This window comes from Tyto alba, unplaced genomic scaffold (genome assembly GCF_018691265.1).
Source record: "Tyto alba isolate M040663 unplaced genomic scaffold, T.alba_DEE_v4.0 Super-Scaffold_7, whole genome shotgun sequence".
NCBI lineage: Eukaryota > Metazoa > Chordata > Aves > Strigiformes > Tytonidae > Tyto > Tyto alba.
The window spans coordinates 29,697,565-29,714,513 of NW_024881328.1; the positions used below are offsets into that span (position 1 = coordinate 29,697,565).

A 16,949-nucleotide genomic window follows, 5' to 3' on the forward strand; every position below is an offset into this window, starting at 1 on the left:
CAGAAATGCACTAATATTTCTGTTTGTGGTCCTGCCTGCTAATGCTAACGAGGATTTACACCAGTGCACTCTCCTGCAGTGCGTGTTCCCCTTTGCTTATGGCACACGCTTCCATTTGCTTTGTCGTTAGACGCACGCTCTTTTGGCTGTATTTGTTCTCACCTCCGCAACCGCTTTATTGCACGCTGGCCGCAGTCACGACGGCTGAACGGGTCGCAGGGACTGAAGGAGGAGACAAGTGGGGAGACACCAGGGACAAACGCGTTGGCGGGAGGCAGCACAGGGGAGCCTAAACCTCCACGCCGCCCTAAGAACGCGCCGCGGCGCGAGTGGGGGGCGGCGTGCCCTGCCCCGCGGCGCACCTGAGGGGCGCGGTTCGGGTGCCCGTGCCCGTGTCCTTCCCCCCCGCCCCGGCGGCAGCACAACGGACAGGGGCCGCGCGGCCCCGCCCCAGCCCACGCTCCCGCCGCGGGACGAGCCACGCGTGCGCCCGCGCGCCGTGAGGTTGGCGCGTGGCGGCGGGCGGGGGGCAGGTTCTGGGGTGTGGTGTGAAGGGGGAGGGTGCGCGCGCGCGCCGTTAACCCGCCCGCCCTCGCGCGGAGGTAACGGCCGCCCGTTAACGGCGCGGAGAGGAGCCGGGCGGGCGGGTGGGGAGCCGCCTGCCGCCCGCTGCCCGCCCCGGGTACAGCCCAGCGGGGCCGCGCTGCCCCCCGGCCGGTCCCCCCCCCCCGCCCCCGGGGCGCTATGAGCCATGAAGCCGCCCGGCAGCATCTCCCCGCGGCAGCCTCGCCGCGGCCGCCGCTTCCCCGCTGCCGCCGCCGCCCGCCGCCCCGCGCTCCTGCCGCTCCTCGGCCGCCTCGTCTCGCTGCTCCTGCTCCTCCATAGCTCCGCCTGCCCCCGGGCCCGCGCGGCTGCGGCGGCCGCCGGTGGGTACGACGGGTTGTGTGTGTGTGTGTGTGTGAGGCGTCTGCTGCTCCTCGGTCCCCGTCCTCCGCCTTCCCTGCCTCCATCCGGGGTGAGAAACTGCGATAGCACCCATTTCCCCTGAACGATGTCTTCCTCCGCCTCTTCCAGCTTTGTGTACGTGTCTGTTTCTGTTTCCGTGGCTGGCTTGCTTACGAAGAAGAAATGTGAGGTTTTGCCCTCTCATCTTTTGAAACCAGTGCTGCAGTGTTTTAGGTAGAGGATGGTGTGCATGGAAATACGCTGGTGAGGTATGCGACGAAAAAAGGCTTAGGTGTTTTTTTTGTGCGTTAGGATGCGTGTGTACGGGGATCTGACTGGGAAGCTAATTTGTTTGTTTGGATTTTTGTGTGTGCTTTTTGTTTATTTGCTTTTGATTGCGTATAGACATTTGGAATGCTGAATATACTCGGTCTGTGCATCGTGTTATTACAGTTACTGTTACATTGCTTGTTGATTGACTGTATCTTGAAATTTTAATGAGGAAGGATGCAGGATTTCATATGAAAAGCTGCTTCTGAAAAAAAACGGTTCTTGTCAAAGTTGAGAGAGGTAGAAAATTCTTCAGAATTCAGTTTGTCTCAAGAACATCGGGAATATTCTTATCCTTTTGTAGATGTATGTTTGGGGCTTTTTTGTGTGTGTATGTACATCTTTGAGAAAGAAGAGAATTTAGCTGCCAAGGAGGGAGTAGGGGGGGTAATTACATATCCATTAAGGTGCTTTTTTTCCCTTTTGGAGGTTGAGAAGCACTAAAATATTTATAATCCATGACTGCATATGAAAATGTATATGCATTTAAATAAATAATGTTATTTATGAAGCTATTTTATGTGTGAAAAATTAATCAGATATAGCTCAATGAGTAAGCGATCTTTTTGTTTACCTGAGCGATTAATGAAATATTAGAATAGTGCAAGCTAAATGTGTAGCTTTTTAAAAGGAAATAAACACATTCTGCCATGTAGTTTATGGGTGGCATGTCTTTCTTCCTCAGACCTGCATTGGAATGAAACGGCAGGCAGTATAGAGGGAGTACTGGCAGATGAAGAGGATACGTTTCAACAGAATAAAAGCAGTAACAGTAAAAATAACAGCTACAGCAATGCAATCCAGAAAGAAATCACGCTGCCTTCAAGACTAATCTATTACATCAACAGAGACTCTGAAACCCCTTACCATATCCTGAATACGAGGGCAAGGCACCAGCAGAAACATGACAAGGTAGGGTAAAAAGAGGGTCATTTGCAGGATTTTCAAAACACTAATATGTGATATGGAACTGTGTTTGAATGTTTTGTTCTGTAGGTATTTGAGACTTAATGGTGGTCCTTACCATTATTTTTAGGAGTTAAAGGAGGATCTGTAATTAAACAATGTAATTTATCTCATGTTAATTTAAAAATAATTATTTTGAATTTCAGGATGGTTCAGAACCTGAAGTGTAGATAAAGCAAATGGGAATTATGCAAAATTGACTTGTCTGATCAGTGCACATTTCAGTGTCTTGACTTACACCATCATCAACAAAATGCTTGTTCTGAAATAGCTGTAGACTGCAGAAATGTCTGCATAGGGAGTTTCTTTAGTAATCCTGACCTTATAGCATGAGTTACTTGGCTTTGAGTGTGTCATGCACTACCTAATAAATGCAATACTGGTTTCCTGCCAGTGTATGACCAGTGAAGACCACTGTAAAGTGCTACCAGTTTTTGTCAAATAATACCTGCATTTTTCATGACAAGATTTCATTTTGTATCGATGCAGATAGTAAATCTTTTTCCTGAAATTGCAAAGGATTGAACAAAGTTTGGTTTTGTGAAATAACTTGGTAAAGAAGTAGGCTTATTCTAAACTATATTGATTAGGATTAAAATGATTCCATCTTATTTTTATAGAATTGAATTTAAAGAATTAATTTATTCTCACAGGTTAAAAAGGTAAAGTGAAGGTAAAGATGTTTTGTACAGGAAGAGATTATCATGGTAGAAAAGAGAGGCAGCAAAGCAGATCAGTGTGCGTGGTATTACAGGAGGACTTGGCTATAATGGAGTTCCTACTGAATTGCATTTCTTTTGAAATTTAGAAAGTGAATTTATTATGCGTTATACATTAAATGTGCTTTTGTTGATATTGATTGTGCCATTTCAGATGTGGAATTAATATGGAGGCACTGTATAATCTTTAAAAAAAAAGATGAGATAGTTGTATAGTTTTGATGTTTTAATAGGAAGAAAGGTTGCTTCCTAGCTTATTGAACTTGGATACCTGTATGTGTCTTTGGATGCACCTAAATACACCAGTATGTTATGGATGGCACAGAAAAACTGTTTGATTGTTGGAAACTGGAGCTACTTAAGAGAAATCTACGTTCAGAACTAATACCTCTTTAAAGTGAGACCACTTAATCTTAAAGACTAGAGACTTTCTGTTCACCTCTTTGAAGAGGGGTTTTGGAAGAAAGGGATTTGCCAACGCTTGCAGACTCGCCTTTGGGAATAGTACCCATGTATCTACATGAGTTTTTTCTTGGGAATTCACAGAGGAGAATGTCTGCCAATCTCTTTACTTACCCAGCATTGCCCACAAGAACACTGCTGCTGTTGCCTATCCTTCCTATGCCCTATCTTATATCTACTTGGGGTAAAGCTCTGCAGAAATCAGTGCTGACAGAATTGGTATTGATTTCCTTGGGTATGCTTACTGCTGAGTATTGTGTAAAGTGGATCTCCTTTCTATTCACTGTGTCCCTTTTAAGCATAGGGAATGCTAACACTGCAGTTTTTCCCACAGAGGGGTTCTTTAAACTTGGGGCTTCATGGGGAATGATACTATGTTGACTTCATTTTTCTGGCATGAAACTTCTGTTGCTTTGATCCATTTAATGGAAGGAAGGAGTTGATTATGTTCCTTGTCTGGATTGATTTTTGCATGTCTTGCTTCCAGAGCACCATAGAGGGCTTCCTCCCCACAACTTGCATCTTGTGTCTTTCCTTGCATGGAGTAATTTCTTTGCCCTTCCATCTATTTTACCAATAATATAATAATAAATAGTTTGGTTATTTTGTTCTGTTTAACATTCATTATAATCATTTCTGTAGAGCAATAATGGGGTGGGGAGGAAGTCTGCCTAGGATGTGAGAGGAAAACAACTTATAAAGAAAATGGAATGCATTTGGATTGTGAAAGATACATGAGGGTTTTGATTTTTTGGGGTGGTGGTGGAATCTTTTAGTACTTGCTTTTATTCTTTCCCAGAACTCAAATAAATGCTATATTGTAATACATCCTACTTGTGATATTTTGCTATCTCCCACATTGGTAATAGAAAGAAAAAAAAAACAAAATACCTTTATAGTTAGGTAAAGAAAGAAATCTATATTTAGGATTGATTTTTAGCATGTGAAAAAGGTAAAGACAAATACAATGACCTTATATACATAGCGGACAGTTGAGGAAGAAAAATATCTTTTTTACTGTTCTTGGAATCATGCATCCTTTAACCTGCTTTTTCTTGAATGCCTTAATATACCATTTTATAAGCATATGATGTGAATATACTCCCTAACTATAGATATTATTCAGTAGAACCCTTTCTGTGGTACTTCATTGTAGTGGCCAGAAGAATATAAGCCATGTGGATAGTTTGTGGAATTAGGCCTGAGTACTTCAGAAATGCTGAGTCACTATAAGGAGAGGGGAAGAGCAGAAGCAATTGTGTGCATGTGGGAAGAGGCAAAGTTAGAGAAACATAATCGTGTAAAATGATTTAAAATATTTTATTTTTTAAAGTCTCTTCCTAAAAGTAAGGGTCTGCAACCTTCTTCATGAAATGTATGTAGAAATGAAAGGCTGGAGGAGAAAACAGCGTACCAGAGAATCAAAAATTGAAATAATAAATTGCTTTCTTAGCACTGATACTCTCTATCCACTTTTGAATTTGGTGAAATGCTATCATAATGAGAGGGTGTATGAAATTTAAACTGTTGGTAGAACTTCTCTTGTTCCTTCTTATTCTTCTAAGCAGTTTTTTCTGACTGTTGAAAATAAGAAATGTTCACCATAGTTTTGACTAAGTGGTGTGTTTCCAAGGTGGACAGAGTTCTAGTGTATAATCTGCTTTCTCTTTGTGCTCTGAAAAAAGCATATTTTTAAATACTTGGTGCTTGAAGACTCTAAAATCTGAATACCTGTTTGCTCATAGTCAAATTAAAGCTAGCTGGTATTGAGTTCTGAAGTTATTTTTAGTGTGAAATGCTCAAAAATGAGCATCTGTTTAGAAAAAACACTGAAAAAGCTCACAAGAATCCTTAAACTTGATGAAGGGGTGTGAGTCATCTGTATTCTGTGGCTCTGTCTTTCTAAACTTCTGCAGATGAAGGTAGCATTGCAGGCTGAATATACAAGATTGTTAGGACCTAGTGAGAAGACTGCATGGGACACAACTTGTCACGAAAGGCTAGGAGCAAGTCCTTATGGTGGCCAACAGGGGGAAAAATCTTGCAAGACAAGATGTGATCTCAAGACAAAGGGATTGGCAGAGAAACACAGTTCAGGGCAACCTTATCAAATTTGGAGTGGAAAGTAGTTTGAACTAGGTGCATATGAAGGACAATTTTATGTGCTGGACAGTTGCTAACTGTTTTTAGATCACTGAATCATAAGTTCTCAGAAACTGTAAAGAAGCAATGTCTTCATGCCTTACTCTAAGATGTTAGTGTAATTGTGGGGAGGAGGGAGGCATTAAGAAAACTGTTTTACAGACCCTAGTGACTGGAAAAAAAATGTATGATAGTAGTTTTGACTGTGAAGACAGTTCCATCCACCTTCAACCCCCACCCCCCTGCCAAAAAAAAAAAAAAGTATATTTTAGTTTATTTTTCTTGGGGTGAAAACTCCAGGCATTTGTAAAACTAGGACCTCAGCTCAGCTGTTTGTCATTTAAAGAAAATACTCCTGCTAGGCTGATTATTATGTGTTCTGCTATGTTGCCTTGCTTTAAATGTTGAGATACAGTGCTATCTCAGTCCTTTATGTAACTTTGGTATGTAGCATACGAAAGTTGAGAGGGAAAGCATCCTTAAGACAAAAGGACACCACCTTCATCTCAGCCATTGCAAAGGAGGTGTTGTTGAAGAAAAAGCAGGCCTGTTTTGTAAATGATGAAACATCATGGTTAATAATTTCTCAGGCGGTGGCATCATGTTAATTCTTACTAAAATCCTGATAAAAATCCTATGTGTTAATTATTGTCTTCCCTTTCCTATCTTAGGCCAGGTCTTCACTTTTAATCCCTATGTAAGGAAAACTGAACAAAACAATGAATGAACTTCATGTGGCTTATGTGTATGAGTTTAAGACAGTTGGAGAAGCTGGCTTTGCATTTTTTTTTCCCCCCCCCAGACTTTTCTGTGGAGCAGCTTCAATAGACACTACTTGCAAATGGAGGATTTTGTGTACTTTGTCTTTTTTTCTATTCTATATTGAATTTATATTAATGTAAAAGGCTTATCTTGACTCTGTGTCTTCAGTAGTTATTGACTAACAGGAAGGTTGAAGTTGGTCTTCCTATTTCCTTTGGTTTCTGGGAGTAGAAGGCCATCTTTCTTATGCCAATTTCTCAAGTACATCTGTATCTTGGTTCCCTAGTTGAAGTGTCATATTTCTAAAGCTTTTAATTTCTATTTTTTTTTTTTTTAAGATATGTCTAGTTCCTCTCATGAGTTTCAAGTGATAACCTATGAAAGGTTTCAGTTCCTAAGTGTTAGGTAGTGCAACACTCGCACTTGTTAGGCCTTGTTCTGACATCAAAAGAAAAATAAATTTATGTTTTCTAGCATGTGTGGGAAGCTGGGTACTGCAGGAAAGTGGTCCAAGATACGGATGCACTACTTTGTAGAGTCTTATGAACAAAACCCCAAGAGGGATAGATATGATTTTAGAGGCCAGTGTCACTACAGATGGGTATCTGAGTATTGTCATGTTGTGAGAGAATGGTGGGTTCTGGCCCTTGGGGTTAAAAGAGCAACTGTAAGATTGCTTTCAGAGGTAGGGCTGAGCCTTTGTTCACATGCTGATGTGTTCTTTTAAAGAAGAGTCTTCAAGGCTTGAGGTTCAAGTACATCAAATTAACCTCTCCATTGTTAGTCATTAAAGACCAGAGACAAATCATCAACAGGACCTTTTCTGAAATCCTGTATATTTTAAGCATGAGTTGTTACATGCTGCTGTAACGCTTATGTATGCTGGTTTTTTATTAAATGCTTTATTTCCAATGAATAGAGGAAGATTATCTTGGCATATGTGCCATATATAGTAGATATTTTCCAAACACTAATGAAGTGTATCTTCTGCATGAAGTCTGAAGATAGGCAAACAAGCTAAAAGAAGAGTAAAGGACTAATATATAGTAAGTCACATTAATTTGTGACAGAACTAGTACTCTTATCTAAATGAAGGTCTAGATCAAAAAATGTTTTAATGGTGTAAAATCCATCTAAATCTGACTCTAGGTTTCTAATTCCGAAATGGGCATCATGAAACCCCTTCTCAGCTACTGGAGTGAGACAGTTTTTGGCTATTCAGTCAGAAGAACTAAATAGATTTCTAAAGGCAATGAGTTTGTCATTTGGAGATTATATCTGTATGAATATAGCAGAAGACCCACAGGTACTCTCAGTTAAATAATGCTGCTACTTTTGTTTAAAGACTTGTGATAGAACTTAGTATTTTCTAAGGGGTAAGACATTATTGCATTTGGCATAGTTTTACTGTGAAGAAGGTAAAACCAATGTAGTACTTTACTATTGGTGATGGTGGTTGGGAAATTGCTGAAAGTCTGGAAAAAGTGAATTGTGGACTAATGATGCCCAAGTGCAATAATGAAAACAAAGCATTCGAGTTGTGACATGGATCAGTAGAACTGAGATTCCAGTTACAGCCTTCTAGTCCATTTTTATCTCAAAGTTTACAGTAAGCTAATGACTGATTTGAAAGAAACTGGAATTCTTTATGTATATGGATTTTTAGCTTAGAAAAAACCCTGAGAGCTACTGCTTTGCACAGGCAGCTACAGCACTCTTAGAATGTCCCTAGTATGAAGAATCTCTTATTACAATGACTATACTAGTAATCTGAGTTTCCAGAACAGTGAAAAAAGACTTTTTTTCCCTTTTAAATTTGGACTTGGGGGCAGGAAAAATTTTAGTCTCAGATCCTCCTTCAACCTACTCCTCTATATCGTCAGTAAGTCTTTGCTGCAGAAAAACTTTATGTAATTTTGCAGCTTTGCTGTTGGAATAGTTTATAGCTGTGAAAGCAGGAGCCTCTGCAGCGGTTTTTAAGTGATAAACATGTACAAAGGAACTTGGTCTCCTGTTTATGTAAATAAAGAATTCTCATGCAAATGTGAACATATGCATGTGTGCAAGTGGTACAGGAAGGTGATGTTTATTTTTCTTGTGAAAAGACATGGTAAGAAATCTAGCCCATATATATACCTCAAAATATATGCTAATCTACATTATATTCTTGTTTGTATTTATATTTCTGTGCCAATCAGAAGAATACTGTATTTCAGATTATACTTCAGGCACTGTATTACACAGTAGCTGGTAAAAGAATACTGTGAAATGATAAGTTGTATAACAGAATTACATATGCATTTGTCTGAAATACTTTCTCACATCATGGTGGCACCTGACAATTGTAAGGGCTATAACACCTGGTGCCAACTCCCTGGTAATTTCTCTGCTAACTTGTTACAGGCAAAATGTCAGCTTCAGAATTAAATACTTTAGTCTCATTATGTCACCTAACTTCTGGTTTATGGCTTTCATGTGTGGTTATCTATTATTAAACTGGCTTAACAAAATCTGTATTTTGCTGCAGCAGTGGTGTATTACATTCACCTGAATTGAAAACCATGTTTTTGCTAAACTGCAGGAAATTAAAATCCAGTGTTGTTCTTGTAACCAATGGTTTGATTTGAGTTTGATGGAGAATGTGCCCTGCTGCAAGGTAGCAAACGAGTATCAGCTGCTTTGCATCTCTTGCTGATGTGTATAGGCTAGGTACATCTGTTAAGTGGAACATAGGAATAGAGAGCAAGTGGTGGTTTTTATATGCAGAAGTAGTTGTTTTCAGAAATAGCAATGACAGTATATCTAATCCTACAAGATGAACTTTTTCTGATGATGTTGTAGACCAAGAGTGCAAGTTATTTAAAAATTTTTAAATTGCAGAAAGATAAAGAATACATGGTTGATGGCTTAGAAACTTAAAGGATGATATACATATATCAGTGGATGGGCTTGATTGGACAAAAGAAAAGCTATAGCAGATCAGACTAGACATCTATCTATCTGTCCCTGAGAGCAATTGGTAGCAGATGCCTAGGGAGGCATATAGGAGCATATAACAGTCATGGGGTGCTACTTCCTAGACTCCAGCAATTTGTGGCTCAGGGTCTTCTGGGAACCAGAACTTCTCTTTTGGATTTAATAGCCTTTGATGGGAGTTCCTGATCTTGAGGTTATCCAGGGTTTTTTTTATATATATTGGTACATTTTAATTACATTTATGTATTGTGCTGAAGTTTCAGGATTTTGGAGTGTTTCTGTACGCCATGATTGCTTCTGAAGTGTGTTTTATTATTCGAGGTGGTATGTCATCCTCCACATTTAAGTGTTTTTTTAATCAGTTAAGTAGCTTGAATCTTCTTGAAAGGAAAGATATTCAGGAGTTTGGCTTACTTAGTTGGTTTGGAATTTGCAGTCAGAACAACAGTAGTGACGAAAACAACATCTAAAGTGGGAAACAAAATACTTGGTATCTTTTTCTTGTAGATAATTATTTAGCCTTCACCCTGCTCTTGTTCTAAAAAGTGTTTCAAAGAATACACATTTTAAGTAATGCATAATCTTTTAGGAGAAGTGAAAGAAATGCTGCACTTATATAAACTGAAAGGGAAGAGTGTATTTTTATTTCTAAAATAACCCTGGAAAAAGTATATAGTCACTTCTCATGTTACTTTTTTGCTCAGCTTAGCTAAGTATATCATTTGGGATCACTGGTAGTTAGTACTGTTTCTAAAATGACTTGTAAACATCATTAATGGTATACTATACTGAGTAAATCCTGATTGGGCAGTCACTTTTTGCCATGTTACGTGTGTCAGGAATGTTATGTCATAGGTCTGTAAACTCTAATCTTATCTTAAAGAAAAGACTCAGTCTTCATGGTTTGTATGTAAAAATGCAATATATTAAAAAGTGCCATGTTTATCCTCAAGCAGGAGATATTTTGAAAAGCTTCCAAACTGAAATGTTTATATAAAAAAGATAATAAAAGCTAGGTACTTTGAGATGTAGTTCCTGTTTCTCATTTATTAGATCTTAATGGAATAGTACATACTTTTTAAAACTTTCCAGATAGTTAATATTAAAGTCGTGTTTGTGGCATATAAGTGGAGACACATAATTTTAGGTAAATGTTATATGTGAAGGAGACTCAAAGCAGTAGCTCCAGTAACTCTAAGTGGAATCTTTATGGGATAAAACTAATTGCAACCCTTTTTCTGCAACAAATTTTCATGTTTTGTTTTTGTTTTTTTTAAATAATACATGTGTGTATTACAAACATAATGAGGTTTTTGTCATGAACAGGTGCCTGAAAAGCTCCTTTTGACACTTGTCCCTTGGTTTCAATGTGCAAAAAAACAGAGCAGGGTCTGAAAAGGTGTGCATCCTACTAGGAGATTCTCTCCAAGCCACCTGTTTGTCATTATACTTAAACTGTTTCACTCTGGTTTGTAGAGCAGCTGTAAACTCAGTTTTCCAGGTCAGTGTTATCTAAGTGAATTGGTAAACTGGTGATACAAGTGTTAATATTCCTTTATCAAAAAATGTAACAGAAAGCTTGATGCTGGTTTGCTTTCATATTACTTTAGCTATCACCTAGTAATATTATTTTTTAAATTCTTGTTTAAAGTTGTATTTTTTTAATAAACAAAAGACAGGCTTTAGGTAAGAGATTGTTTAACGATATTAAAGATACTTTAAATATTTTGTAATTACACACTTTTAAAAAAGAAGCTTGATAAAAAAGCTCTGTGACCCTGTTGAAAGGGAAATGTAATTCTGGGGGCAAAGAATGATAAACTAATATAGGAAGCATCACAGCTGATTTTAGTCACTATAACAACTTTTAGAAATAGTTTTTTAAAATTATATTGATGGGTTTTATGAAAGATGATGCCTGCCTTTGAGAAGTAAAATGAAAATCAGTGCTGCTCTGTGTAGTGCAAGAATGGAAGAGGAATATAAAGAATTTACTGTGTGGAAAAAATTTCCAAAGGAGAACACAATTGTAGGCCTTGTGGGCTGTAAAAGCTAACCTTCATATTACTGAAGTTATGCTGTAAGCTACCTAGAACTTTATGTAGTTTTTGTGACATACCTGAAGATTGTGGTGTTTAATAGTATTTTCATTGTCTTTTGATTAAAGGGCTTAGTCATAATATTCTAACAGTATGTAATTATTAATGCTGTATCAAATTAGTGTATAAGTAAGCATGATTTAGTTAGAACAGTAGTGGGGAAGAGGTTTTATGAAATTTAGATCTAATTTCTTCAACCCTGTTGGAACAGTGTCTTCACAAAAAGAAATTACTGGATCATGTCTTCTTATTTTTAGAAAACAGCATGTTTTAAATGTCTTTGGCTTCATTTACAACAGTATAGAAAAGAATAAAGAATACAATTTATATATCTGACAAAAACTGAATATCCTGGAAGTTAACCTTAACTCCCTATGCAAGACAAGCTAATGTTTCTGTTGTTGTATGTTGAACAGCATCAGTCTTCTGTACACTGGTTTGGCTACAATGTTCAAAGCCTTTAGTTGTGAAGGGATTACTTTGAAGGAGTTGTTTTCAATATGTAATACAAGCCTTGCCATGATTTTCTTATTTGAAGTCATGTACTACAAATGCTTGAATTATTTCAGGCCTTTTAAAGTGAATGAATGCAGTAACATAATTAAAAGAACAGTATAGTGCCTTACTTATGCTTTTGTTACATAGCTATCTGGTTATGGCAAAATGTAGACATTCATGTGAATCTTTTTATTTTTTTTTTCTTGTTTTTGTGAGGAATGAGTGTGTATTTGAAAGCATGCTTTTCAGGTACCATTTGCTTCCCTGTCTTCCTTTACCCTCTAAAAAGGCAAATGCTTTTGAATCAGAATTTGGTACAAGGGCAGAGCTTTTCATATGCATATGAGATTCACACAAATAAGCATGTTTTCCATAACTTTGTTTTTCACAGGTGTTTGTCACATTTGTTGCATATAAAACTTAGTGATTCTTTTGACAACTTTATATGTTCTGCAAAACTGTATAGTACACCTGTGTGTTCATGTTTACAGGCTGTACATCTGGCCCAGGCAAGTTTCCAGATTGAGGCCTTTGGTTCCAAATTCATCCTTGACCTCACATTGAATAAGTAAGTGCACAATTTGAGGTTTCTTTCTTTCCTGCTCTTACTATCTTTATTTTATGGTACAAGATGAGGGCACGTGAATTCCCAGGATCTATGGAAAAAATATGCTGTTATCAAGTTTATTAATATAAAATAACATTTAGCCTTCTTTAACCAAGGTAACTGTTACACTTGCTGACACCCATAACATACATACCTTTAAAATTTTATCATTCATGATAAAATAAATGATGATAGAGAGATTCCAGTACCAGTAGTGCTTGAAAGGTATGAATTTTCTTGTGCATTTTTTTTACTTATTGATGAATGGTCTTGTAGATGTTATTTTAGTTGCTCAAGTCAGTGTGTAGAAATATTGTAAATACTTGTATGAATGGCTCATCTTTAATGATCTGCAAAACATGCAATTGTCACTATAATCATGAAGTTCCCAGTGAGGTGGAATCCTAGCGGTTTGGCTGTACTTGAAAGGTACAACTAGAGTCTGTTTACCAATAAGATAGAGAATTTTACACAGTTGTCAGGTCTTGAAGATCTGACTTGTAATATAGGTCAATGATGGTTTAGTTGTTTGTATTGCATCTATTTATATCCCCAGCTGAAGATATGGATTTATGTGTTTTTCTCAAAATTGTAATGAAGGTTTTCTTGCCTTTGAAAGTTTACACTGAGAAAGTTTAAGGTAGAAGTATAAAATTGGTACTAAATACTGGATGGGTAAAATTATCTACAGTATTGAATAAAAGTGCATTTGCCCCTTCTGCTGCTCTTGAGCCTTTCAGCACACTTAAAGGAGTAGCAAATTTACAGAAACAATTGCATACTGGTTTAAAAAAACCCAACATGTTCCTCTGGTCATGAGGTCTTCTTTTGGTTTTATTATGTAATGGAAGTTTTGTTAGAGGGAAAAATGCAAGCTTATTAAATCTAACAGCTTTTCAAAGCAGCAAGTTATGGCTTTATAAAATTTGCTGAACTGTTATATTCACACATTTTGCTGCTTAGCTCCTAGCTATGAGATATTTTGCTGTAAAGGTGAACTGAAAAGTTTTCCTTCATCCATGCATGATTTTGAAGTTAGGTTGCTCTTGCAGTTCCATTTTTTAAAATGTGACACAAAGTCTTGAGTGGCTGGCAAAAGATGAGTTAGTACAAAGGCAGAGGCTGGCACACCAAATGCAAGGAAAAAGAAGTCTTGAAGATAACTGGGTGTTCTCTAGCCTCTGGAAGAACTATAGTGTAGTGCAAGACTATGGTGTTTTATGAGAGTCAGAGTTGGACCCATGTAGGGTAATTCCAGTGGGATAATCATGACATTTGTGAAGGGAGCCTATATCTAGTAGCCTCTAAGCTACAGGGAATTTCTCCTCTTGGTCTGCTTGCCACTGTTCCTGTTTGCATGTCCAGTTAGTAGCCAGACTGAGCACACACTCCTGAGATGGTACTATACCTAGGATATGGCTGGTCACACAGACCATCACAGAGAAGAAACATTGCCTTTACTGGTACCATGTGTAAATGAAAACAGCACAGACGAACAAGAATACAAAGAGCCTGATAAAGTTCTTCTCCAGCTGATGGGAATTGAAAGTTTGCTAGTGGAATACCCGCACCAGCCCTCTCCTGATTGACAACATGGCTGCACTCACAGACTCAAATATTAACACAGACTTTAAGTTCATCAAACATTCATGTCTAGGCCTGAGGTCTCTTACTTGCTCACCAGTTTAGACCTTAGGTCTTCCCAAATACAGGTCTCCTCGTAGTTGTTGACTGAGGTTTACTTGCACATCACACTTAAGCAGAATAGAGAGCAAAGTCACATAGAAACTATTACAAGTAGGAGTCAATAAAAACATTGGACAGACTGAAGTGATCAGGTGCAGGGCTGGGCCAAACCAACCTACTGACTTGCAGCTTACCCTAAAGACTCCTCATTAAGCAACTTCCTCTCCATTTTCTCACACTTATTCTGTTCCGATTCACCTTCCCTACCTTTGGCACTTCCCTGAATATCACATAAAAATGTTTGCACATTTCCACAAGACCCTGCAAACATCATGTAATAAGTTTGTTCTTTCCCAGGAGACCCACAATGACATTGTTTACTACTTCTTATCTGCTATAAAGTTCTGGTTGAAGCTCCTCAAGGCTATTTCTGAGTGGCTCCTTCCATGGCCCATCAGTCAGTGACCCAACAGAGATAATTACAAAGACCAGAACTCTTAACTGTTGTTCATTACGGTTTGTGTGTTTGGGATTTGGTTGCTTTTTGTGTCCTAGTCTCTTAAGCTGAATGGCTCTTAACCAAATACCACTGCAAACCCGATAGCCTTATGTTCCCCATAAAAACAGTTTAATAGGTAAAGCAAAAGCTGTGCACACAAGCAAAGCAAAATAAGGAATTCATTCACTACTTTCTATTGGCAGGCAGGTGTTCAGCCACCTCCAGGAAAGCAGGGCTCTGTCAGTTATAATTAGAAGCATTAATTATAAGCAGTATTTAATTTATTCTGTCTTCTCTTACTACTTTGTTTCTGTAATTTAAAGTGTTTAGTACAATTCTCTTCAGGTATTTTTTTCCATCCTGTCGCTAAGCTTATAATAAAAATGTGTATTTTGTAATATTATGTATGCATGCACATTTGTATGTTCACTAATATGCACGGCCTAGTGTTTTACTCAGTTACTCTTCCAGGAGTACAGTAGGAGGCAGCACCAATCCTGCCATTGACCAAGGGCTTGCAGTCTTAGCTCAATGTATCAAATATTTCTCAGCAGTATTTCCAGCTCCTTGTCATATACTACTTTCATTCCTCCTAGAACTTTCCAGATCAGTCCTTTTAATATTTTTTCTTCTTTTTTGATCTCATTTTTCTTAATTTCACCCCCTTGTCTTCAGCAAATATTTATAAAATAAAAATTGTCTATGTGTGTCTGTTTCTATGTATGTTTGATAGGGGAGAACTTATAACTGTAGCTGTAGAAATTAATGTTGCAGTCTCTGACTCAAACACTCAAGTTTTGGATTCCTCTGTAGTAATTAAGGAAAGTCCCTATGCCTTCTGTGCAATGCATGAGTAGAGTTATGCTTCGTAAAATGGCTGTCAGCAGAATCATTGACATCAGGGCTTATTTCAACAGACTGTAAGAAACTGAGCATAGGATAATTTGCTTGAAATTCCACTTTTTTGTGTGCTGATGTAAGAGCTATTGGGAACTATGTCCTTGTGTGGGATCTGGGAGCCTCTGGGAAGAGTCATCTTAAAGAATTTGTGAAAAACAAGCAAACAAAAACAACCTAAAAAAACCTCTGAACCCAGAAATCTGAGAGGACATGCTGTTTGCCTTTTAAAATGCAGACATCAGTGTTGTGAATGTTAACCCTCTTCTCAGACCACTTGCTTGTGGAATGAAAAGACTATTCTGTCCACTCCTGATCCTAGATTTAATTAAGTGTGGATCTCACACCCTTCTGAACAGGGTTTTGAATGCCTGTCAGCTGAGATGCAACTGCATCCATTGGTTTGGTGCGTTGTTAGGGTCAACAAGCTCAGGGCAAGGCAAAGACACACCTGGGGCAATATGACAATGCTGTAAAATTCTGTGTGGCAGGATGAGGATGTTTATTGCTTCCTCCTGTGTAACTGCTATAGTTATCAAGTGAAGGACGAGGTTTAAAAGGAGGTGCTTCTCACAAAAAAAAAAAAAAGATTAAATGCAAGTCTTGTTACAGGACATTGTGCATATTAAACTATTTAAAGGACTTAAAGGATTGGAAGAATTTACAGAAAATAAATCTACTATGGGCCATTGAAAGCTATTATACTAACTCTGGTTTAGGAAATCCTGGTGTCACAGATCACTGGGTGCTGAGAAGACTCCCTGAAAAATTTGCCACATGTGTGTATTTGCTGTCAAACAACATACTAAGCAGTTGTCTGATTTGATGCATCTTTTCTTAGGTTATGTTCTTACTCCTTGCTCACCTGTAACCACTGTAATGTGGCAGTGATGAAGAAATGTTATCTTTCTAATCTAGTAGATGTTTTCTGGTCTCTTTCTGAGATGGTCCAGTCTTGTCAATAGTGAAATCTTCATGCTGAAGTGAATTACTGGGATCTCAGATTCTGTTGTAGTCAGGCTGAAGTCTTTGCATTTGGAGCTAATATAAAGCTTGTGTATACTTTACATACGACTAATTAAGTTAATCAAACAAGCTCCTAAGATCCTATATCACTGAGTTTAACATGATTCAATGATGGAGCTTGTGCAGTAGTTCAACATGGAAGCATGGATTGCCAACTGTATCCTGCGCTGCATCGGAAGTGTGGCCAGCAGGTCAAAGGAGGCGATTATTCCCCTCTACTCTGCTCTCAAGAGACGCCACCTGGAGTACTGTATCCAGTTCTGGGGCCCCCAGTATAAGAAGGACATGGACCTGCTTGAGTGGGTCCGGAGGAGGCCGTGAAGTTGATTGGGGTG

General features: G+C 38.5%; 1 protein-coding gene across 10 annotated transcripts in view; it reads left to right on the forward strand.

Moving 5' to 3' along the window:
- The first annotated feature begins 546 nt into the window (after positions 1 to 546).
- The window catches only part of ADAM23 (ADAM metallopeptidase domain 23), a 75,653-nt gene continuing 59,250 nt past the window's right edge, over positions 547 to 16,949 (forward strand). For 6 of the 10 annotated variants that reach the window (XM_033010970.2, XM_033010971.2, XM_033010973.2 and 3 more), the window contains exons 1-3: positions 548 to 926; positions 1,961 to 2,187; positions 12,391 to 12,467. In XM_033010970.2, the coding sequence (XP_032866861.2) occupies positions 752 to 926; positions 1,961 to 2,187; positions 12,391 to 12,467 (479 nt within the window). In that variant the 5' untranslated portion in view covers positions 548 to 751. Of the gene's footprint in view, positions 940 to 993; positions 1,081 to 1,102; positions 1,215 to 1,960; positions 2,188 to 12,390; positions 12,468 to 16,949 lie in introns of those variants that run through there. The other 4 variants (XM_033010972.2, XM_042808498.1, XM_042808499.1 and 1 more) reach the window with 4 other exon arrangements.